The sequence below is a fragment of the Brienomyrus brachyistius genome, chromosome 22, assembly GCF_023856365.1.
Source record: "Brienomyrus brachyistius isolate T26 chromosome 22, BBRACH_0.4, whole genome shotgun sequence".
Classification (NCBI taxonomy): domain Eukaryota; kingdom Metazoa; phylum Chordata; class Actinopteri; order Osteoglossiformes; family Mormyridae; genus Brienomyrus; species Brienomyrus brachyistius.
In genome coordinates this window covers 3,430,049-3,454,232 of record NC_064554.1, presented here as the reverse complement: position 1 = coordinate 3,454,232, position 24,184 = coordinate 3,430,049, and the positions used below count along the sequence as shown (strand labels likewise).

Here is a 24,184-nt window from a genome sequence, read left to right as displayed (position 1 = left end):
TCACAGTGACCAGTTCCGTATGCCGTGGCGAGCAGTGTACACAAGCAAGACAGCCACGGAGAGAGCTATAGGCAGGGCTAATCTAGTGACCTAAGACCCAGACCTCCCGCGTTGACACAAGGAGCTTGGCCGAGCAGAATGAATGGGGATCGTTCTCGATGTAGGTAATCTTTCTCTTAAGGTTGAGGTGCCTGTGAGCTGAGGGTGTCTGGTGGATTCTCTTAACGGTCTCTCTTTGCGTTACTGTGTGTGACTGAAATCCCGTGGCATTACAGTGGAGACGCAGGAAGTCAATTCTTTCATTTCCTGCTTCGACCATCAGCTGTTACTCAGCCTGTTTCGGTTCCTCTGTGCATTTTGTGTATCTGTGCTCCATGTTTGCGTTTCTCTGTTTTCCCTGAGCTATTTCATTCATCTATCAATGGCTTTATGCATGTTAATACACTGTGGGAACCTAAACTACTGTGCCCCCTGGTGGCTGTTTTATATTTATCATGTACTGCAGGCTTTTGATAACAAGAATGGCACACTGGCTTAAGTTTGCGTGTTTTTAAGGTGTCGAGTCAGATTTTAAGTTTAAGTTAACTTTAAATTAGATGCATAACCTTAAACTGGAACTCATCCCTTAATGTGCCATTATGAGCTGCTTTCTATAGCAGTGTTGGTCACCATAGAAAATGACGTTATCTCTTCTTGCACATCCACATTGGTTTCCGTGTCTCTCACTTGTGCTGTTCCTCTCTGTACACTGGCACTTCTGCACTTGGGTGCCCTGTTGCTTAATCACAAAGAGATCAGGGGCCAAATGCTCTGATTTGGAACATTGTTGCATTGTTGTGGTACATTAGGAGCTGCCCATATGACACTATTCTCTCCACCTTCTGTGCGTGTGTGTGTGTGTGTCATGCCGAAAAAGAACAGGTGTCCAGACTTCACCATTTACAAAATTCTGTTTACTGGAGTCTTGTGTTTTTACTAAGTGCATTATGTATATAGAGTGTAATGTATAGACATGAACAATAACACGGATACCAGTAATATCAGTTCTGCTAGTTTAATAATTGTTGATGTTGGTATACTACATACCGAACAGAGGCGTGTTTATTTTGCAACAGAAATTAATCTCGCTAAGGATCCTTTAAGCCTCACTTCATTGTTAAATGACAGTCCTTGACAAGCTGGAAAACGTGCTGGCCTGTCTCCTGTACGTGGCGCCCGCCTGCGCGTGCTTCGCCGCTTTCTCCTTCCCTCGCTCTCTCGGCCCCCTTCTCTCCGCGTAGCAGAACAGGAAGTGGCAACTTAAGCCGCCGTGCGGCAGCCTGCTCACTCCTTGACCTCCAGAGTAGGTGGCAGCTCTTCATCTCTCCCGGCGTTCGGGTTTAGACCTGAACCTGAGACGTAATTAGGGCTGATAAGGCCGGACCAGAAGCTGGGGTCTGCAGCGCGGTGTTTCTGTGGAGGAGACGCTGATGGGGTTATGGCTGGTGGCGCTCCGGAAGGCTGGCCAGAGCAGACCGCGAACGCCGGTCAAACCAAGCCCTGGGAAACTGTAACAGCGGTAGGGCGACTGCGGTCTGGCAATAGCTTGTGGCTCTGCTTCTCTTCTCTTTACTTCCCTTAAAAAAGAAGCAGGATGCTGCTGATGATGTGTCTCTCCAGCCTTGGAGGTGATTCCGGTTCAGTTCTGCACTTTGGTGATGTTTGAGGTCTTTTGTTCTGCTCTGAGACTTGCCGTTGTACCGTGGCTCTCCGGGTGATTTCCAAGCCCTCTGCCTGTTATTCGTTGACTCCTTCCTCTTGCTCTTTTGGGTAGCTCTTTGTGAAGTGCAATGCGTGACTTTATGCTTCGTTCTCTGTTTTCCCATTTCACTATGCCCTTGCTTACCTACTCCCCCACCCCCCCCCCCCCCCACCGCCCCATGAGATGCGGTGCAGCGATGCCGTTGACAAGATCACACCACCCAGTTATATAAATAACTCTTCATTTCCGTTGGTTTTGCATCTGGGGTCATGTGACTATTACTGTGTATTTTGCGAGCAACCCGCCCTTTCCCCCTACCCCCGTTTCCCGTAGAAATGGGCTTGTGAGATACTGAACTTCTCTGTGAAGCTCACTGAGGCACAATCTTTATTCCCTGAAAGCGACAGCGATGTCAGGCAGTCTGTGACCCCCCCTCCCCCCATTACCATAAGCTGAACTGTGGTGGTATTGAAGTTCCCCTTTTTTTCAGCTTAGGACTGAATGACACTGGGAAAAATGTCAAATGTCATAAAATATTAAATTGTTTAAAATTGACGTAAAATATCATATAGCCAAGTAGGGATTGTTATGAACTACCAACAAACTCTGTCAAATAAGTTGGTGATATTGCTGTGAGCTGTGCTAGCAAATCACTTGCTTTTGTTCAACATTGTGCCAAATCGCAAGTATTTCTATAGCCTTTTGCTTTTAGTTTGCAGTTCTACTGCTCATTAATTTTGTTAAATTGTCTAAGTTTTGTTTCCTATGACAGAGTAAAAATGTTTTAAGAAAAACCCAGCTGACTACCGCAGTCCTTGCGATGTGACGACTGCATATGCATAACATGCGATATCGATATTAACATCACATGTTGTGCAAGTCTAGTTGAGCTAGTTGAACCTAATTCCAGGGCCAAAGCATGGTCCTTCCTTGAGCGTGAGAGTCAGACATCCCCCATTTAAGGGTCCCCTGACGCAGTAAAAGAGTGATGTACCTAGAACACTGCCCCCCCTACAAACACCTGATTAAGGCAGTGATGAGGTAACGCCGCTCTGCACCCCCCGTCTCTTCCCCCCCTAGAAGGACCAGGACAGGCTGTCTGTCTTGGAGGAACTGGCCTTGGACCATGGCTCAGACCTGGTGGACAGCAGTGTGCAGCGGCGATTGGACGAGCAAAGGGACAGCATCCGGCGGGAGATCCGGCGCGAGCTGAAGATCAAGGCTGGCGCCGAGAACCTGCGGCGCGTCACCACGGACCGACGCTGCGCCCTGCTGGTAGACGGACAGCTGCGCAGCTCCCGCCGGCGCCTGGACAGTCTGCACGCTGAGCTGCAGGAGCTGGATGCCCACATCATGGTGAAGGGCCCAGAGGAGGCACATGGTAAGCCCAGGTGGGGGCGATACGGTGTGTGATCATTTAAAGATAAAAGTAACATAACCCTGTAAAGGTTTGCTGAGTCGGGGAGGGGGGTGATGTGTGTGTGTCAGCGTCTGCAGATGCCCCCCGCACCCTCCCCACACCTGGCCCTTCAGCTGAGAGTCGGGACCTCATCACGGCGCTGGAGCGGCAGCTGAACATCGAGCTGAAGGTCAAGCAGGGGGCCGAGAACATGATTCCCGTCTATGCCGGGGGCACCACCAAGGTACGTGCCTGCCGTCTGCCACAGCTCTCACGTTCATCAATTCCACAGTGCTGTTAGTATAATGAATATTAATGTGTTTGTAATGGGTCACCATTGTGCTGAACCCATCCTCATTCCTAGCTGCAGCTTAAACCTGAATTTGAGGAACCAGGCCACAGCTAATTGTTTATGTGGATAAATGGAAAGTGGGTATGTGGATTGATGGATGGATGGATGGATGGATGGATATGGTACATACAGTTGCAACAGAGTTTTCTTAAACCTCCTTCCGCTAGGACAAGAAGTTGCTCCAGGCCACACAGCAGATGCTGCAGGACAGCAAGACCAAGATCGACATCATCCGCATGCAAATGCACAAGGCCAGGCATGCTAATGACACCCAAGGTCAGCTCCCCTCTGCTCAGCTCCCCACTACTCAGCTCCCTATTGCTCAGTTCTCCACTGCTCAGCTCCCCATTGGTTAACTTCCCACTGCTCAGCTCCCCACTGCTCAGCTCCCCACTGCTCAACTCCCCACTGGTTAGCTCCCCACTGCTCAGCTCCCCACTGCTCAACTCCCCACTGGTTAGCTCCCCACTGCTCAGCTCCCCACTGCTCAGCACCCCACTGCTCAGCTCCCCATTGGTCAGCTCCCCACTGCTCAGCTCCCCCCTGCTTAGCTCCCCACTGCTCAGCTTCCCATTCCTTAGCTCCCCACTGCTCAGCTCCCCATTGGTCAGCTCCCCACTTCTCAGACCCCCATTGGTTAGCTCCCCATTGCTCAGCTCCCCACTGCTCAGCTCCCCATTCGTTAGCTCCCCACTGCTCAGCTCCCCATTCCTTAGCTCCCCACTGCTCAGCTTCCCATTGGTTAGCTCCCCACTGCTCAGCTCCCCATTGGTCAGCTCCCCACTTCTCAGACCCCCATTGGTTAGCTCCCCATTGCTCAGCTCCCCACTGCTCAGCTCCCCATTCGTTAGCTCCCCACTGCTCAGCTCCCCATTCCTTAGCTCCCCACTGCTCAGCTTCCCATTGGTTAGCTCCCCACTGCTCAGCTCCCCATTGGTCAGCTCCCCACTTCTCAGACCCCCATTGGTTAGCTCCCCATTGCTCAGCTCCCCACTGCTCAGCTCCCCATTCGTTAGCTCCCCATTGGTTAGCTCCCTACTGCTCAGCTCCCCATTCGTTAGCTCCCCACTGCTCAGCTCCCCATTCGTTAGCTCCCACTGCTCAGCTCCTCATTGGTCACTTCCCCACTGCTCAGCTCCCTATTGGTTAGCTCCCCACTGTTCAGCTTCCCACTGTTGAACTCCCCACTGCTCAGCTGCCCATTGGTCAGCTCCCCACTGCTCAGCTCCTCATTGTTCAGTTCCCCACTGCTCAGCTCCCCATTGGTCCACCAGTTCCCATGACTAGTCATCCAGCCATCTGTGCATCTATCCAACTCCCTGACTGCTGATTCTCTGTGTCTGTGCGTCTGTCCTTCTGGCTGCCAGTCTGCCTAACCAGCCATCCATGTCTGATCACTGTTTCCAAAACTGAAATTAAAAAACACTAAATCTCTGCCTCCATCTTTCTCACATAAACCTAGCTGGCAAGGAGGGTCCAAAGCAGCACATGGGGTGATTAAAAGGATCAGAGAGGAGGCAAATCTAAAATGCAAAGTGTGGAAAATGAGATGGGGAACGGGAAATGTGATCCCAACATGGAGGTGGTGTACGGAATATTACCTTATTTAGGGAGATGGAGGTGGTGTACGGAATATTACCTTATTTAGGGAGATGGAGGTGGTGTATGGAATATTACCTTATTTAGGGAGATGGAGGTGGTGTAAGGAATATTACCTTATTTAGGGAGATGGAGGTGGTGTATGGAATATTACCTTATTTAGGGAGATGGAAGTGCTGTAAGGAATATTACCTTATTTAGGGAGATGGAGGTGGTGTATGGAATATTACCTTATTTTAGGAGATGGAGGTAGTATACGGAATATTACCTTATTTAGTGAGATGGAAGGGGTGTAAGGAATATTACCTTATTTATGGAAATGAAGGTGGTGTACGGAATATTACTTTATTTAGGGAGATGCAGGTGGTGTACTGAATATTACCTTATTTTAGGAGATGGACGTGGTGTATGGAATATTACCTTATTTTAGGAGATGGAGGTAGTATACGGAATATTACCTTATTTAGTGAGATGGAAGGGGTGTAAGGAATATTACCTTATTTATGGAAATGAAGGTGGTGTACGGAATATTACCTTATTTTAGGGGATGGTGATGGTGTATGGAATATTACCTTAATTATGGAGATGAAGGTGGTGTACAGAATATTACCTTATTTAGAGAGATGGAGATTGTGTACAGAATATTACCTTATTTTAGGACATGGAGATGGTGTACGGAATATTACCTTATTTAGGGAGATGGAGGTGGTATACAGAATATTACCTTATTTAGGGAGATGGAGGTGGTGTACGGAATATTACCTTATTTAGGGAGATGGAGGTGGTGTACGGAATATTACCTTATTTAGGGAGATGGAGGTGGTGTACGGAATATTACCTTATTTAGGGAGATGGAGGTGGTGTACGGAATATTACCTTATTTTGGGACATGGCTTACAGTTCCAGTGACGTTCTACTCACAGGCACAGAAGCTGAGTACACTGAGCCACACACTGTCTCTTCAAGCAATGAAACAAGAAAGCATTCAGGGTTAATGACCATAAACAAGTCCTGCTGCTTATACTGTACCTGGAGGAAGTGACTCAACGTATCTTCCAGGCGCAGTGAGCATGCTCATGATGGTGTGAAACATGCAGGTTATACTGCCCCTAGTCGTGTAATGTGTGGAGGCTAGCGATATCCACAGGTCAAGAGGCACTCAGCCTGTGGCTGCTCCATCAGAACATAATAGGAGTTGCAATCGAAGAACAGGAGAAGTGACTGAGGAGTAGGAGGTGCAGATGGGGAACAGGAGTAGTAACTGAGGAATAGGAGTAATGAATGAGGATCAGGAGTAGTGACTGGTGAACAGGAGTAGCTTGAGCAACAGGTGTAGGAGGTGAGGAAGAGGATTCGAGGCTGAGGAACAGGAGCAGGAACTGAAAAACTGGAGCAGTGGCTGAGGATCAAGAGTACCAGCTGAGGAAAAGGAATAGAGGCTGAGGAACATGAACCGGGGCTGAGGAAGAAGAGTAGAGGATGAGGAACATGAGTTGAGACTGAGTAAGAAGAGTAGGGACAGAGGAGCAACAGCAGGGAAGAACAGGAGTAGAGGCTGAGGAACAGTGAGGTATGACTGGATTTTACAGACTTAATGTGTCTTTCCAGTGCACCACCTTCAGTTTACCTGTCTCTCATCTTGCTAGGCCAAGCTGAGGCTCTGCAGTGTGCATTTACATATGTTACCCCCCTCCCGCTGACTCCCAGAGAGAGCAGACCTCTCGGCGGCTGAACTACGAGTGGACGACCTGTGGCATCACTACCGCGTGGAGCACGCCGTGGCCGACGGGGCTAAGAATGCACTCCGTCTGCTGAGTACTGCCAAGGTCCATGACAAGAAGGCCATCTCAGAGGTCAGAGGTCAACCCAGCGAGGCCGTAAGGTTGCTGGTTCTAGTCCCAGGATAAGGGCCTGCTATCTTACTATAATGTAGGGCATTTTACTGTATAAATAAAACACTCCTACATCTAATTTCAAAAATAGCTTTAGAAGTACATTGGCAGACCTTCTGTTAATTTAGTTCACGCTAAGGTGAATCGGAGCTGCCCGATCATCCGTGTATGTGAATCCCGTGTGTGTCCTGCAACAGGATGGCACCCCATCTTTGGTTGTTCCCTGCTTTGAGCCTGTAGCTTCTGGGATGGGCTACGGACCCCTGTCTCTCTGCATAGGGCAAGTGGATGCAAAAAATGGGTGGAGATTGGACTTCTAGGTTTTCTGCTTAACATAATAAGATGCCACCCTCTCTCTCTCCCTCCATCTCGCGCTGACAGGCCTGGGGGCAGCTGAGTGAGTCCTCCGAGCGGCTGGACATCTTGCATCGTTCTCTGGAGCAGCGACTGCCCGAACTTCCTGAGGACGATCCCAAGGTTCGCCTCATCCGAGAAGAGCTGGCACTTTCTACCTCCCCTGCCTTCAGTTCTTCTAATAGTGCCCCCTACCTGTACAGCCAGTATAGGATGTTCAGCAGGCCCTCTCCGGTTACGGGTAGGTGGTCTGTTTATACGTTTTCATACAGCTACAGATCAGCGACAGTATTGATATCAGTGTCAGTCTTCAAAACACTGTAAGTGTTGATGTCACTGTCATTTTTGGTATTGACTCCAGCATCAGTCATATTTACCGTTATTATCAAAGTCAGTACTAGTATTGTGTTAGTGTATTCATAACACTGTCAGCGTGATGTCATTGTCAGTGGTGGTATTGTTGTCAAGGTCAGTACTGGTATTGTGGCAATGTTAGTCTTCATAACGCTGTCAGTGTTGATATCACTGTCAGTGGCAGTATGCTTATTAAGGTCAGTTCTGGTATGTCAATGTCAGTGTTCATAACACTGTCAGTGCTGATGTCACTGTAAGTGGCAGTATGCTTATCAAGGTCAGTACTGGTATTATGTCAATGTCAGTCTTCATAACGCTGTTAGCGTTCATGTCACTGTAAGTGGCAGTATGCTTATCAAGGTCAGTACTGGTATTATGTCAATGTCAGTCTTCATAACGCTGTTAGCGTTGATGTCACTGCAAGTGGCAGTATGCTTATCAAGGTCAGTAGTGGTATTATGTCAATGTCAGTATTCATAACGCTGTTAGCGTTGATGTCACTGCAAGTGGCAGTATGCTTATCAAGGTCAGTACTGGTATTATGTCAATGTCAGTCATCATAACGCTGTTAGTGTTGATGTCACTGCAAGTGGCAAGTATGCTTATCAAGGTCAGTACTGTTATCAGTCTCAGTTCCAGCACAATGGCATCACTCCATCACATACATTCTCCACTCGCTCCCCTTTAGGCTCCCTTCAGGTGCATCTGCGGGGCTGCACAGGGCTCCAGGAGACGATGCCGGCGCGCATACGGGGATCAGCAGCACTGCTGCCCAGGGAGGGACACCCTTTCATGTGCAGCACTAAGAGCCGGAGCAGCTTCAGCAGTAAAGGCCTCAGCAGGGCAGACGTGCTGTCCTGTGAGTCAGGGCCCCTTGGCCATGCGTGCGTCTGTGGACACTGATATTAATCCTACATTTAGTTTGCAAAAGGAATGCATAGGTGACAGGCTAGTGTGTGTGTGTTGCACAGCGGAGGTGAGCGCAGTGCTGAAAGTGGAAAACATGGTGGTGGGACAGACGGCCTGGAGGAACGTGGGGGAGCAAGCCTGGGAGCAGACGCTGACGGTGCAGCTGGAGAAGGTAAACAGCTGCGTTCACTCATGTGAGTTTTACTTGCATGAAAATCTTCTGAGCGTAGAAAGAAAAATGATTGGTTCACAGAGATAACTAATCAGATTGTAGAGAAGGTGAGTCAAAGCAAATTGAGGAGGCAAGACTAAGACATCTGATTGGTTGGTTCTGCCTCCTGTAGTTGTTTGTACCCACCTCTTCTACAACCTAATTGGTTCAGAGAGATAACTAATCTTTTTTTCTTCTACCATCAGAACATTTTTGTGCAGAAGTGACCGAAAATGAGTCCCCCACCCCTAGACTACAGAACAAGGCTGTTTAACAGAGCAGCTGAAAGAGCACCCTGATTTTTTAAAGTGTGAAGGGGGTTGTGATAGAAGCATCTATGGGGAAAATAACTAGGCACATTCACATGCACATGAAGTGTATCCTGGTCCTCCAGTCCAGGGAGATGGAGATCGCCATCTACTGGCGGGACGGGCGCTCCCTCTGCGCCCTGAGGTACCTCAAACTGGAGGATTTCCTGGACAACAAGAAGCATGAGGTGCAGCTGGAACTGGAGCCGCAGGGGCTGCTGTTGGCTGAGGTGGGCCCCCTGACCGCCCCCCACAGCAAAGCAGACTTGCGTGTGACCAGATAGTGTGGTGATGCATCTGTGTGACATACAGGTGACCTTCTTCAACCCGACCATCCAGAGAGCTGTGAGACTCCAGAGACAAAAGAAGGTGTTCTCCAAACAGCACAGTGAGAAAGAGGGCGTCACTGTGTGTGTGTGTGTGTGTGTGTGTGTAGGCTACCCTGGGACATAATTACTCATCATTGTCACTCAAACTGTATGAACACTTCAGAAAATATATGAATGCATCGATCCCTTTTGCAAATTTTTATTTTCGGTTTTCATTTTTTTTTACAAACACGAATACTCAATTGTATTTCATGCGTCCTCAAACAGTCATTGTGGTCTGGCTTTTAAACGTTGTTTTAGACACGGTGCTATGCTGACCTCTAGCGGCAAGACAGTGTTACTGCCTCTTCCCGGCTTTCGGTGAATTTACACGTGCTTGGTTCGGTGCAGGCAGGGCGCTGCTGCATGCCCGGCAGATGAACGTGGACGTCACCACGTGGGTGCGGCTGCTGAGGAATCACATCCCCGCGATCAGCCCATCCTCACCTTCGCAAAGCTCACGGTAACATCATTCACTGTCTCTCCAAAGCCTATTCTAGTAGGACGCTTCAAATGACTTTACTGAAGCAGTTTAAGCAGTTTAAAGCTGCAGCCTCCTGGTGCCGGGATTTCTCCTGTAACTTTATACTTTGTTCATACCTTCTATGGACATTCATTTGCTGATGTGTTTTGTGTATCTTTGGCATGTCAGGGGGGGCACATTGCGGAGGACAAGCCTGAGTAGAGATTTAGCCCGGAAGAGTGACAGCAAGCAAGATTCGGGGGCAAATACACAGGTAGGTAGCATTCATTTCTATAAACATAATCCCAACAGCAACCTTAACCCCTACCCATCCCTAACCTTAACCATAAGCAACCAATCTGTTACTGAGAGGCAATCCAAAGAATGAGAACAATCCATGTAGCAACTCCAACAAACAAAATGACTATATTATACTCAAAAAACAGACAAAAAGAATGGACCACAAAGGGTCAAAACGAAACAGGTAAAAACCAAAACTTAAACGGGGGCAACACAGGAACAGCAAAGTAGACCAGCAGCAAGCATAAGTCAACCAGCAGCTACAACACACAGCAACAACCAACAGCTACAACACACAGTAACAACAGCTACAACACACAGTAACAATAGCTACAACACGCAGTAACAACAGCTACAACACACAGTAACAACAGCTACAACACACAGCAACAACCAACAGCTACAACACACAGCAAAAAACAACAGCTACAACACACAGCAACAACCAACAGCTACAACACACAGCAAAAACCAGCAGCTACGACACACAGCAACAACCAACAGCTACGACACACAGCAACAACCAACAGCTACGACACACAGCAACAACCAGCAGCTACGACACACAGCAACAACCAACAGCTACGATACACAGCAAAAACCAGCAGCTACGACACACAGCAACAAGCAACAGCTACGACACACAGCAACAACCAACAGCTACGACACACAGCAACAACCAACAGCTACGACACACAGCAACAACCAGCAGCTACGACACACAGCAGCAACCAACAGCTACGACACATAGCAGCAACCAACAGCTACGACACACAGCAACAACCAACAGCTACGACACACAGCAGCAACAACAGCTACAACACACAGCAGCAACCAACAGCTACAATGCACAAGGAACTAAGAACAGGATGGCCAAACAGGAACTGACAGGATGGGAGTGATCCTGACATATTAGTTTTTTGATTACATTTGCAGAGTTTTATAAAATTGAGTTTCCATGGAACAACAGTCCCCACAAGGTAAAAATAACAGGGTTTTATCACATTGTGGGGACCACACACACACACCCCCACATACACACACACATGTACAAAAAAATACACATACAGTAATGAAAGATGCTTAGAGATGCTTGAAACACTGATGACAGCAGCAGCCATAAAGTACCTCAGGGCCAGCTGTACCTTTCCGGGGGGCCCTAGACAAAACCCCCCTACAAAGAAAACTGATGATCATCTCACTACCTGTGCACCACAGGTAATTCGAGCCCCCCAGGCGACCCCCTATTCTGCCGGCCCTGCCTGCAGCAGCCACTAGTAACCTAGTAACCACGTATAGAAGAGAAGCTGAGGAGGTGGGAAGCCAAAGAGGTGGTCAGCACTGATTAGCACTTCAGCACCAGCCGCAGGTTTGAATTGACTGGAACAGGGACTCTCTCACATTTACATTTATTCATTTAATGACACTTTTGTTGGTTGTTACTATAACAAAAAAATGACACCATGGGACAGGCATTAGGATCATACAGAAGGGCACTGTGCACCTGCAACCTGATTTCTGAGTATAATTGGATACTAGAAACTGCTAAGATAGTGCTAGCTCTAAATATTGGGCAGCCAGTACTATTTATGGGGAAAATTATAATTCATAGGAAAATGGATGGATGGGTTGGTTGGATGGATGGATTTTACTGGGAGCTGAAATACTGGGCTATAAGTATATAGAGACTAACTAGAGGAATTAACATTACACATAAAATTAACAGATGGAATCATGCAAGGTGTACTGGTGGACTATGGCGGGTTCATGGGGCCCGGCGGAATGTGGTGGGTTCGTGGGGGCCGGCGGAATGCGGCGGATTTGTGGGGCCAGCAGAATGTGGTGGGTTCGTGGGGGCCGACGGACTGTGGTGGGTTCGTGTGGGCCGACAGAATGTGGCGGGTTTGTGGGGCCGATGGAATGTGGCGGGTTCGTGAGGGCCGGCGGAATGTGGCGGGTTCGTGAGGGCCGGTGGAGTGGGGCCGGTTCGTGGGGCCGACGGACTGTGGCGGGTTCGTGAGGGCCGGTGGAGTGGGGCCGGTTCGTGGGGCCGGCGGAATGTGGCGGGTTCGTGGGGGCCGACGGAATGTGGCAGGTTCGTGGGGGCCGGCGGAATGTGGTGGGTTCGTGAGGGCCGGCGGAATGTGGCGGGTTTGTGGGGCCCGGCAGAATGTGGTGGGTTCGTGGGGGCCGGCGGAATGTGGCGGGTTTGTGGGGCCCGGCAGAATGTGGTGGGTTCGTGGGGGCCGACGGACTGTGGTGGGTTCGTGGGGCCGGCGGAATGTGGCGGGTTCGTGGGGGCCGGCGGAGTGGGGCCGGTTTGTGGGGCCGGCGGAATATGGCGTGTTTGTGGGGGCTGTCTGGCATCCTGTAATGCCTGACCTCTGACTCTCCCTGTCTTACCCTCTCTGGAAAAGGCCCCTGAAACAGAGCTCCCCGCCTCCCCAGGAAGCACCCCCATTCGGCCGGGCCGGACTCCCTCCCAGAATTCCCAGAGCAGGTACGCCTGCCCTCCTGCCGCACATGAGCACTGGACAGTACATTCCCAGATGCCGGTCAATCACAGGATTCCTTATTCTTTTCAGGTTCTCACCATTTCCCAGCAGGAAGCATAAGAAAAGTGCTCTGCGTCTGCAGGACTTCCGGCTCGTCGCAGTGCTGGGAAGGGGGCATTTTGGCAAGGTATATACACCTATATAACAAGCAGAAGGTATATAGGGGACTATTTCAACCTGTCATCTTCGTAACTATAGCAACCACCTTATTTAAAGGTACAGTATCAGGGACCCCATTTGGATGCTTTTTTTTTGTTACGGTCAGCTGGTCCACCTGCCACTCTGCACTCATTTCTATCACAGGTTCTGCTGGCAGAATATAAGAAGACGGGCGGTGTGTATGCCATCAAGGCCCTGAAGAAGGGGGATATCTTAGCGAGGGACGAAATTGAGAGGTATAGAGGTACACGAGGGGTGTATATATGTAAATCGTTATGGTTTTTATGTAGGAGCTTAACGCAGCCCTTGACAGCCATCCTCCAATAGCCCTTATGTGGGGGCTGTGTGTGGCTCAGTGGGCTCGGGTATCGTGATGGTGATCAGAAGGTTGCTGGTTCAGATCCCAGGGTCAGAAGAGTGACGTCACCATTGGGCTCTTAATATGCATCCTATTGTACACATCACTCTCTTCAGACTGTCCACCTACAGTTAATTTATTTAGCAGACACTATTATCCAACGCAATGTATAATTCAGAAAGCAGGGTCAGACAGTCCCTGGAGTACCTGGCAGTTAAGGGCCTTGTTTAAAGTGTGTAAAAAAAAACCTTCAGCCCCTGAGGACTGTGACAATTTTCCAGTATGACCCACCAGAGGGCGCTGCTTGAATAGGATAGAAGGGTAGTATAATAGATGATTCTGATTCCAAATAGTTTCTTCCCTGATTGCATCCTGTTTCTTCTCCCTGTCAACTCCGCAGCCTGATGTGCGAGAAGCGGATATTCGAGATGGTCACAGTGTCCCGGCACCCGTTCCTGGTCAACCTGTTTGCGTGTTTTCAGACCCCCGAACACGTGTGCTTTGTCATGGAGTACACGGCAGGGGGGGATCTGATGATGCACATCCACGCTGAGGTGTTCTCCGAGCCCCGGGCTGTGTAGGCACCCCGCCCCACCTCGCCCCGCCCCGCACGTCCGCCTGGCTGTGCCGCATGTAGCCTTGCCAAGCTGCACCTGCACACTTTGGAAGCAGCCAGACTCTTTGTCCTGGCTTCCTCGCTCTGCCAACTTTGTGTGCATATCCCGCCCCCCACCCCGCTGTGGGCTGAGTCTCTCTCTTTCTTTCCCTCCCCTCAGGTTCTACTCCGCTTGTGTGGTCCTTGGCTTCCAGTTCCTCCACCAGCACAAGATTGTGTACCGGTGAGCGACACTTTCTCAGCGGGGCCATTAGGTGGTGCAGCGGTTAAATAACTGTGCTTGCTAGTTATCAACTATATGCATATTTTTTTTACGTTTTTTGTCAGAGACCTTAAACTGGACAATTTGCTGATGGATAGCGAAGGCTATGTTAAGATAGCTGACTTTGGACTTTGTAAAGAAGGTAGGTAATATGATTATAATGAGTGCTGCGCAGACAAAAGTATATGTAATATATTTTATAGTTTTCACGTGTGCAGGAAATTTGACAGGGAGCTAATGCTTGTCATAAGTAATAAATACTGTCAGAGTAATGATACTTGCTTTGGACTCTTAACAACCTTTACCCAGGAATGGGTCACGGAGACAGAACCAGCACGTTCTGCGGCACGCCAGAATTCCTGGCCCCAGAGATTCTGACAGACACAAGCTACAGCCGGGCTGTGGACTGGTGGGGACTGGGAGTACTGGTGTACGAGATGCTGGCCGGAGAGGTGAGAAGCAGACCCATATTGGAAAGGCTGATTTGCCCAGGCGGCCGGCAATCACTCCAGCACTGAGAGATGATAGCTGTGAAAGCCTGGATGGTGTGGATGTTTCGGGGGAGGGCCAGGTCGGGGAAAAGGCCCTCTGCCCTCCTGTAACTCACTCATGCCATTCAGTGGGTTGGTTCCTTGTGCACAGGGAGACAATAAACTGGTTCTTGTGGCTGAGAATTTTTCCTCATTTAAATTACAGAACAAACCATGTATTTGTTTCATGTCTGTAAACTAAAACAAGCCACTAAATCACCATTCTGTCCTACAAAAAAATCTCAATAATGAAGAACATGGCTTTTCACAATGCTTTGAATCTATCCACTATAGGGTTGTGGTCAATATTTTCATACTACAGAATAAATCAGAAAAATCAGTTGGGCATTTGCATACAAGGAATTAACTTTGGGGTGTCCTGCAAAAAAATCAAGAGCGATCAAGACTATTAATGTAATTAAATTATGTATATGAGCATATTTCATGTCAGAGTAATGATACTTGCTTTGGACTCTTGCCAACCTTTACCCTTTACCCAGGAATGGGTATATGAGCATATATGAGCATATTTCAGATACTGTGTATAATACAATATAACCACAGGTGGGCTGGGAGGCATTACGTGCTTATTCTAAAGTAACAGTGAAAATACTATGATTTGTTCCTTATAAATCTGCATTTGTCTCTGACACTATTGAGAAAGTTCACATGCAAAAGCCGGTAACGTGTGTGGCTGACTGCCTGTGTGTCTCAGTCTCCATTCCCAGGTGACGACGAGGAGGAGGTGTTTGACAGGATCGTTAATGACGAAGTTCAGTACCCAGAATTCCTGTCTACTGAAGCCACCGACCTCATTAAAAAGGTGAGGAAGTCAAGCCTCCTATTGCCCTGGTGGTGAAGCTTGGTGTTCAGCTACAGTCAGGATTGGGCTGCCTTAGTAATGGGGGTTGATGTCAACCGCAGCTGCTGAGAAAGGATCCGGAACTTCGGCTCGGATCAGACAAGACGGATGCAGAGGAGGTGAAGACACAGCCCTTCTTTGAGGTAAGAGGGACACAGACATGTTCTGCTGGTCTCGGCAGATCAGTTATACTTACACCCACATTCTGATATGCTTTATGTGCCTGTATCCTGCACTGTCCAGCTACTAGGTGTCATCAAAAAGTAATATGAACAGTGTTATTGTGGCCTGGGGGGGGAGATTCCAAAAAACATGATTTCCCAGTTAGCTGGACAAAGCCAAACATGAAAAACGTCCAATATGAGGAGAGCTAAGTGACATTCCTATTGGACAATCCTTACATTTGGCTTAAGTCATCTGGCTAATGTAGAAATCCCTCTTCATGGAATACCCCCCCGATTTGTTATAGCAGAAACCAGTAACTAGACCCAGTGGAAAGTGAGATACACCCAACAGTGATTGATGGTGCACAGTAATACCACCCGCAGTGTTTTGTGAGATCTCTACTGCCCTCTGCCTGTTCCTCTACGTTTTGCACACTATTACTCAAACCAACATGTAACCTAAATGTATATGTGTGGGCTGAACTAGACCCGTGTGTGACCTAGAGCCACATCTCTCGGCTCTTAGGGGCTGGACTGGGAGGCTCTTCTGCACAAGCGGCTGCGCCCACCGTTAGTGCCCTCCATCAGTGGTAGGGAGGACGTCAGCAACTTTGACATGGAGTTTACAGCTGAGGTTCCCACCCTGACGCCACCCAAGGAGCCGCGCTCCCTCTCCCGCAAGGACCAGAACATTTTCAGGGACTTCGATTTTGTTTCAGATCTCTGCTGACATCAGTGAGGATGGGGGGATGGGGGACAACTATCCAACGGACTCTACCATAACTGACGGACTTGGAGAACTAAGCCAGGTTATCAAAGAAGATTTTCAGTTCATGTTCCCATTTCTGCAACTGACACACTTGTGTAGTGAATAGTGAAGTTCTACTCTACGTCAGTGAAGTGTTCTACTCTACGTCATACTAACGAAGTGCTTGCATTTGACCACTGGGGGGCACTACACAAAGGGTGTTCAAACGCCCAATTCAGTGTATTAAAAGAAGTACGTAGGTGTGTGATTCCTAACTCTGTTTTTTTGTGTTTTCTGATGGTGCCTTTTCTAGCATCATATGGTCCTGCTCTCTTGGTCTTGTTCTGCAACCACAGCCGTAATAATGAACAGATTTTTAGCTTTTTTTATCCATTGGTACAAGATATATTAGGAATTGTTACTCATTTTTATGCAGCACAATTAATTGTGTTTTATAATATTTAAAACATTTTTTGTCTATAATGTTTGAGTGTTATTGTATCAGTTTCCCCTCAGCATTGCAAAGACAATGTGGAAATTTTCAGTGTGGGCAGATGCCACAATTTTTTTTTATCATTGGAAAAAGTGTTTTTGCCATTTATTCCCACTCAAGAAAATATAAGTAAATATTTAGATATATGAGAGCGGCATGGTGGGTCACTCCCCCACCAGGTTTCCATGTATGACGTTTGCATGTTCTCCCCGTGATGCCGTGGGCTTTCCTCCGGGTACTCCGGTTCCCCCCACAGTCCAAAAATATACTGAGGTGAACTGGAGTTACCAAATTGGCCATAGGTGTGTGTGTGTGAGTGAATGGTGTATGAGTGCATGGTGTGTGAGTGAATGGTGTGTGAGTGAATGGTGTGTGACTGGATGGTGTGTGAGTGAATGGTGTGTGAGTGAATGGTGTGTTAGTGGATGGTGTGTGAGTGAATGGTCTGTGAGTGGATGGTGTGTGAGTGGATGGTGTGTGAGTGGATGGTGTGTGAGTGAATGGTGTGTGAGTGTGCCCTGCAATGAGTCTGTGCCCCATCCTGGGTTGTTCCCTGCCTAGCGCCCATAGGCTCCAGACCTACTGCAACCCAGAATAGGACAAGTTGTTACAGAAACTGGATGGATTTACATATATGTATATACATATACAAAGCTGTTAATGTATGTTAAGATGTCATGGAATAGTTACATGCTGCTTGTGAATGTTCTATGAACACATTATGAAGGTGCACTGAATGTTGTATGAATGCATTATAAATGCATTATGAAGGTGCCCTGAATGTTTATGAATGCATTATAAATGCATTTTAAATGTGCACTAAATGTTGTATGAATGCATTATAAATTCATTATGAAGGTGCACTGAATGTTGTATGAATGCATTATAAATGCATTATGAAGGTGCCCTGAATGTTTAAAAATCCATTATTAATGCAGTCTGAAGGAGCATTGAATGCTTATGAATGCATTGTAAATACATTATGAAGGTGCACTATATGTTCTATGAATACATAATGAATGCATTATAAAGGTGTAGTTAATGTAAAACATACACATGAACCTGCCATTATGGCCACGTGTGAGCTGAACATGAAATCGCATCACACAAATGTAGGGAAGCAGCCATATTCATTAGGTGATATCCACTCTTGCCCCATCTACATCATCTACCCTTATACATGTGAGCCAATTTCCATTTTCCACTGTTTATACTGGTCAGGGTGACCTGGAGCCGAGCACAGACAGCGCAGGGCACAAGGTGGGGGCCGCCCTGTGGAGGCTGCCTGTCACAGTGCGCGCACACACACACACACACACACACACACACAGGTTTGTGATTATATCTTTGTGGGGACTCTCCATTTCTAAGGAGGAAACTCCTCTAATCCTAACATGACAACCTTAATCCCTACCCAGCCCTAGCCTTAACCATAAGTAACCAAACTAAATACAAAACTTGGCATTTTTAGTCTTTGATTGCATTCACAGACCTTTGTGGGGACCTGAAAAATTATCCCCACATAACAGGTGTCAAAATAACAGGTGTTTATCACCTTGTGGGGAACAATTGGTCCCCACAATGTAATACAAACATAATACACACACACATGCATGCTATGGTGACAGTTAACCTCCCAGCATGCATTTGGACTGCATGAGGAAACTTGCACGACACAGGGAGGTGGGAGGACATGGAAACGCCACACAAGCACCACACACATAGAGCCGCGGTGTGATTCAGACCCCCAGATCATGCTCATAATTCCTCACAACTCTGCATGCGCTGACAGCAGGAGCAAACACTTGGCACCCCGTTTGCAAGCATGTGCTCATTTCACTGTCAGGGCACACTGGCTTCACTATCACTGTGCACTGGCTTCACTGTTAATGTATGCTGGCTTCACTGTCACTGCACTCAGGTTTCACTCTGGCTGGGGAATCTGGGTAGTGCAAATCAACCCACAGGCAGCTGTCCAGGGCGTCATCTTCTGAGGGGGTGTAGAAAAGCCAGTTTCACTTCGTCTCAGACAGGGGGCGCTGGTGTGAAATTTGCCTAAGGTGCCACTTGGGCCTCAATTGGTACTGGTTCTAGAATTTAGAAGTATATACATAGACATAGTAAGTGTCACTGTATCTTCTTCGCAAACATATTAGCAGAGTTGGGTAGTTCAGATCCAGAAAGTATAAATTCAGACCAAGATTTTGTTTCAAGCATCCATTTGAGTGCTCTGTGACTGTGACTCTTTATACTCAGCTGGTCTCTTGACACAAAATCTTGGTCTTGACTTTGTCTTTCTGGACCTGAACTATCCACCTCTGCATATCAGCTTGTTAAAATCACCTGGATCAACCTGAAGTGTCTCACGCCCTAGTGGAGATCCCAGCGAAATTTTCCGTCAATTTAAATAGCTTTTTGGAGAGTTTGTTCGACTTTGATTACAAATGACTGTTTGTCCTGAGATCTTGACCACAAAGGTAGACGGCCAGCTAACTGTTCATGGAGCAGCATTTGCTCATGACTCATCAGTGAATAATGTAGATTGGCTCGCGTAAGAGACATTGATAAGGAAGGCCAATTTCAAATGGAATTCCACTTCTGCCAGTTTCTTATTCGGTACAGTCGCAGGAAACTTAGCATACATGGCTGTCGATGGGGGAATTTCATGGAAGGGAGACCAGTCATACAATATACCAATCATGTGTTTTTCCCTTATTAATTATAACGGATATTTAATAGCAGATAAAACTGTACAATTAGTTCAATCACTGTATCTTATGAGATAAATCTCAATTTTAATTTTCAGAATAATGGAAGGAAAATATCATTTGGTGCAAAGTGCAACATATTACACACAAATGAGCTACAAAGATTGAGATATAAAAATGTAATTTCACATTTTGATAGTAATGAAAGATACAAGATAAAATTCAAGATACGCATTTTATGGTTATACAAAAACAATTAAAGTATACGTAAGCGATTACCCTCTTTCCAGTTACACCTCTGTTTTTACATCCAAAATGTCCACTGCATGAAAGAAAGCATTTGCAGAATAGTCGAGATATCAGCTTGTTTATAGCCGAGTAAAGCCAGCTAAAGCTGATGAACGGAATAATAAAGATACAGGCTGTTATTCAGCCAAGTTGATTAGACCTGTACTTGACGGAATACAATAATAATCACTACAGAAACCACACTAACCAAACTACGCTTCTGGGTTAAAATGTACAGGCGGCAGATTCTTTGTGAGGCGTTCGGTCTACTTGTTGCCTACATATGGCAGATTAAGCACGTCTGTCCAGACAGTGAACAATATTTTAAAAAATCTATATCTAAAAAAATTACATGTGATATATGCACTACAGTGCAAAAGTTTTAAGGAGCCAAAGAAAGTGTTTAATGCTCTTCGTAAGGGCAGTAAGGGTATGTTTCCTCAGGAAGCACAATTTAACATTAGAACATATTCATATTAATGGTTATACAATAAATAATGAACAAGATAAACTGAAAAACTTCTTCTTTTCTCCAAAAAGTTACTGATATCCTGTTGGACGGCTAGATGAACACTTCTTCAGTTCCCAAACTTCTCCTCAGGGCCCTCCCAAGTTTTCAGAGAGTCAAAGCTCGGTAAATACAAGGGTGTTTTGGACGGTTCCTGCAAATTCCAGTGGTGAGTTTATTAGAGGCTCTGAAATGGCTAAACTGACACATTTTGTATGTAGAATCTGTCATGTAGAATTGTTTTGACTGACTGAGACTTCTGCACAGTACTGCATACTTGCAGACATTAACATTAATTGCACACATAACCATAATTCGGCATCCTTACGATACCATGAAGGTTCCTTTTCAGTTATTCGATTCTGAATGATCCCATATTCCTGTAAATGCACTGAAAAACTGTGGAGACTAAATGCACAACGCACAGAGACCCGGACAAATGTAAAAGAAGAAAAAAACTGCAGAATAAAAACCTTTTTGTGGGATACGTACAGTCGTTTCTTTCTTGTCTGTTCCAGACATCTTGTCTCGAAAAAAAAATGACGTGGGTGTCATGCAGTGTAACAAATTATTAACAAAAAAATTCAAGAGTCTATCTTTTCTGGTATGGGTTAAAACCGTTAAGAACATGAAATGGTGTTTTCTGTGGCTGCAGTGCACTATTCTGGGCCCACAATGGCATGATTACAGGGTCGCGGGATGAGTACTGCTGTCGCGCCTTTTAGCTGCCTGTATAAACTGGATAGTTAGTTGTATAAATAGGCAAAACCAAAAACTGGTTTGAGTGGAACTATTGGTTGCGCAACATGACCTTCTCTGGAGAGGGGTCTTTGTAACCCTTCGGGGGCAGGGACGGATTATGGGTTGTGTGGCCCCTGGGCAAAACGTTCGCAAGCCCCCCCCCCCTCCCACCACCACCAGCACCACCACCACAACCACCACAATTCAAGGGCCCTTGGCAGCCAAACGCCCTCCCTATAGGGTCAGGGGCCCTTGCAGGCAGAGGATCAAAGAATGTAGGTCCTCTAAAATAGACAAACGAAAATACATTGTTGATAAGCGTTGCAAATTGTTTTGGGCCTGGGGCCCCACGGGCCCCCTGCACCCCAAGGGCCCCTGGGCAGCGGCCCCACTGGCCCGGTCCGTAATCCGTCCCTGTTCGGGGGACATGTTGCACTCATGGAAAATTCTGTTTGATGAAAGAATGTCATTTGCAAAGCCTCCTCCATGAACTTACAGAGGTATTTTGGCGGAATACAAACATTTGGTGGAACATTAAGAATGGCACCAGTCAGTCAAAATGGCTTTTTTCGGCACATCAGAGGCAGTGATGTCCCTGGTCATATTGGCTGTACAGTTTGGTAACAGTTTGGTTTTATGGATTGTACGTTATCAGACATGCAAACCCACCACCAACAGCCCCCCCCACCACCTAAACAGACTGTATTATCAGCTGCCAAAAGAAACAGAGACTCCATTAAACGCATACTGAGGCAGTCTTGGCTGCTGCTCTGTCACATCAACGCAGAGTCCCCCCGAACAAAACATGGTACGGCTTGGCTCTCTGGGTTCTACATGGAGAAAATGGTACGAAGCATGTTCCACCCAGAAAATATGGAGGGGGGGGCAGCCCCTCTGGTCTGTGGTAGAACTCCCTCACGGCGTTCACATTTGGCCACAGTCTCTGCCAAGATTTGGCTGATTGAGGGGATCGGCTATGGGCAGGTAACACACTTGCAGGGACGGTCAATAACTGCAGGATGACGGATTGGACTCTGGTTTAAATAAATACACTTCCAGTAATAATGCCAAGTAAAAAAGAAACTGAAGCTAAAAACCGGGGGGAAAAAGCAGCCGCGTTATTACATCCTCAAACAAACAAGCCCTGTTTTCTTCTCTGCCCCCATTTTCCTTCCAGTAAAACAGCTGTTCTGTCAGGAGGATCAAGAAGACAAGAGTCAGCTGTATCTCATTCTGGCAGGGAGGACGGCGGGACATCCTGCCCAGGAGAAAGCGGCCCGCGCTTCCACACGTCGCCTCCCCAACAGCCCCACTGTGAACACGGGTGCGACTGCAAGCTTTCGCGGCCACGCTGGATGAGCGGCTCTGCTGAGCAGATGAATCACGGAGCAGCTCAGACTGGCAAACAAAGATCATCTTTATGCATTTTAATGTTATTTTTTTACTATTATTTGTGCATTTGGACCAGAACAAATTCTGCTAAATAAAAGGCACTCAGGTAAAAAGCATTACTGGTAATGGTTTGATGAAGCAAAAATGAGTGCTGCTGCTGCTGCTTCTGTTGTGGAAAGTTTTAGGGACAAAATGAGTGTAATGTAACTGGCGAGGTGGAGAAATGGATGTCGGATGGACGGTGAAGGAGAGCAGCCCCCCGCACCCACCCCCTGCTGAGAGAAGCCTGCTACAGCAGGTACGATGAGGGGTAAGTACCCCGACTCAGCTCGGCTTGGTTAATGGCTGCGCAATCTGCCATTGTCTGCGGAAATGTGAGGGGACACACTGACCGGGCAGTGCGGAGCCGGCAATGGCGGAGCGAGAGTTGGGGGGGGGGGGGCGGAGGGTCGGATTATCACTCCAGCAGGACCCCATGAAGAGTTAAATCTCTGATAGATGAGGAGGGATGGCAGACTGACTGAGAGAGTCATTATGTCTCAGGGATACATTCTGCTTCACCTTGGTCTGCTCTATCTGTGTCTCGTCAGCCGTATTCATTGCAGTAGATGCTCATGACCTAAATAAGATATATGGTCGTCACGGTGACCCTGTACTGCATAGGCATTAAAAATCGATAAATATATAGATGCATGGTGCCCAGGTAATAGAGATTTTGGGCCCCTTGACAAAATGTCACCTTGGTTCCCCCCCTCCCGCCCAAGTTTACATATAATTTTATGTATTCATGGACACCCGTCAAAGTGCTGCCCCCCCCGAATATGCCAGGATATCCATGCCTCTCCAACGCCCCTGCTGGTGCCTTTGCATGTCCCGTTTTATTTTACTAGAATTCTAGTGGCTTTTTAATGGCTTTCATATGGTGTTTTGGACGGCTGAACTAACCTGCATTATTCACCAGCAGAATTATTGGTGTAGGTTTGAATCAGTAAGTAATCTATGTTTTAGGTCATTCCCGCTGCTTGAAAAAAACTATTTCCAGACCTCGGAATAATGTCTTGTGGTTTTTGACTGGAATTTCCACAAGGAAAACCAGCTTTAAAGGAGCAAATGACAATTCGCCTGCCTGAGATGATAAGGGAGCCGATATAGTGGAGACTTGGACATCCGACGTTTGGCATTGAAGTGAAAAATAATTTAGATACTGTTCACTGTTGGCCTTCTACAGACCTGTTTATTTTTGTTCCTAAGAGTCTAAGATACGTGTGTATATTTATGCTTATTGTCATTGAGCTTTGTGATAACTGTTATCTGCGGCCTTCTAGGTGTCTGACATTCATCTTTAGTGTGTCTTTGATTGTGCGTCTTATATTAGACACACAAGTTGAAGATGGCAAGAAGCACAGGAGGTCCGGTCTATCGAATCTGCCATCTTCACCTGCTTTATGGGGACCGCTCATTCATTTCTATAGGAAAAATGCTAACGCTAACTATGACAACCTTTAACCCCCACCCAGCCCTAACCATAACCATAAGTAACCAAACAAAAT

At 47.2% G+C, this 24,184-nt stretch overlaps 1 protein-coding gene and 1 long non-coding RNA gene across 7 annotated transcripts; one reads left to right on the top strand and one right to left on the bottom strand.

The window, feature by feature from the left end:
* On the top strand, nucleotides 1–18,050 carry LOC125718038 (serine/threonine-protein kinase N1-like). 4 transcript variants are annotated; one of them, XR_007384743.1, is made up of 23 exons: nucleotides 1,309–1,558; nucleotides 2,822–3,122; nucleotides 3,230–3,384; nucleotides 3,660–3,768; nucleotides 6,799–6,944; nucleotides 7,365–7,578; nucleotides 8,380–8,550; nucleotides 8,663–8,772; nucleotides 9,206–9,349; nucleotides 9,432–9,507; nucleotides 9,839–9,950; nucleotides 10,140–10,224; nucleotides 12,668–12,750; nucleotides 12,836–12,932; nucleotides 13,109–13,200; nucleotides 13,723–13,899; nucleotides 14,099–14,161; nucleotides 14,266–14,342; nucleotides 14,510–14,652; nucleotides 15,446–15,553; nucleotides 15,655–15,735; nucleotides 16,283–17,811; nucleotides 17,856–18,050. XR_007384743.1 is itself a non-coding variant. In XM_048991517.1 (22 exons), the coding sequence occupies exons 1-22, from the start codon at nucleotides 143–145 to the stop codon at nucleotides 16,484–16,486; spliced, it is 2,763 nt and encodes a 920-aa protein (XP_048847474.1). In that variant the 5' UTR covers nucleotides 1–142; the 3' UTR covers nucleotides 16,487–18,050. The 4 variants fall into 4 exon arrangements, 3 of the variants coding, with proteins under 3 accessions (XP_048847474.1, XP_048847473.1, XP_048847472.1); XM_048991517.1 differs by lacking the exon at nucleotides 1,309–1,558 and adding an exon at nucleotides 1–160 and having other exon boundaries at nucleotides 2,825–3,122; nucleotides 16,283–18,050; XM_048991516.1 differs by lacking the exon at nucleotides 1,309–1,558 and adding an exon at nucleotides 1–160 and having other exon boundaries at nucleotides 16,283–18,050.
* Nucleotides 5,069–5,883, bottom strand: LOC125718039 (uncharacterized). Of its 3 annotated transcripts, XR_007384746.1 has the most exons (4): nucleotides 5,816–5,883; nucleotides 5,626–5,739; nucleotides 5,246–5,321; nucleotides 5,069–5,131 (listed from the first exon to the last, which is right to left on the bottom strand). It is a non-coding gene; the product is annotated as an uncharacterized LOC125718039 (long non-coding RNA). The 3 variants fall into 3 exon arrangements; XR_007384745.1 differs by lacking the exon at nucleotides 5,246–5,321 and having other exon boundaries at nucleotides 5,069–5,169; XR_007384744.1 differs by lacking the exon at nucleotides 5,246–5,321 and having other exon boundaries at nucleotides 5,085–5,245.
* Nucleotides 18,051–24,184: the final 6,134 nt, after the last annotated feature.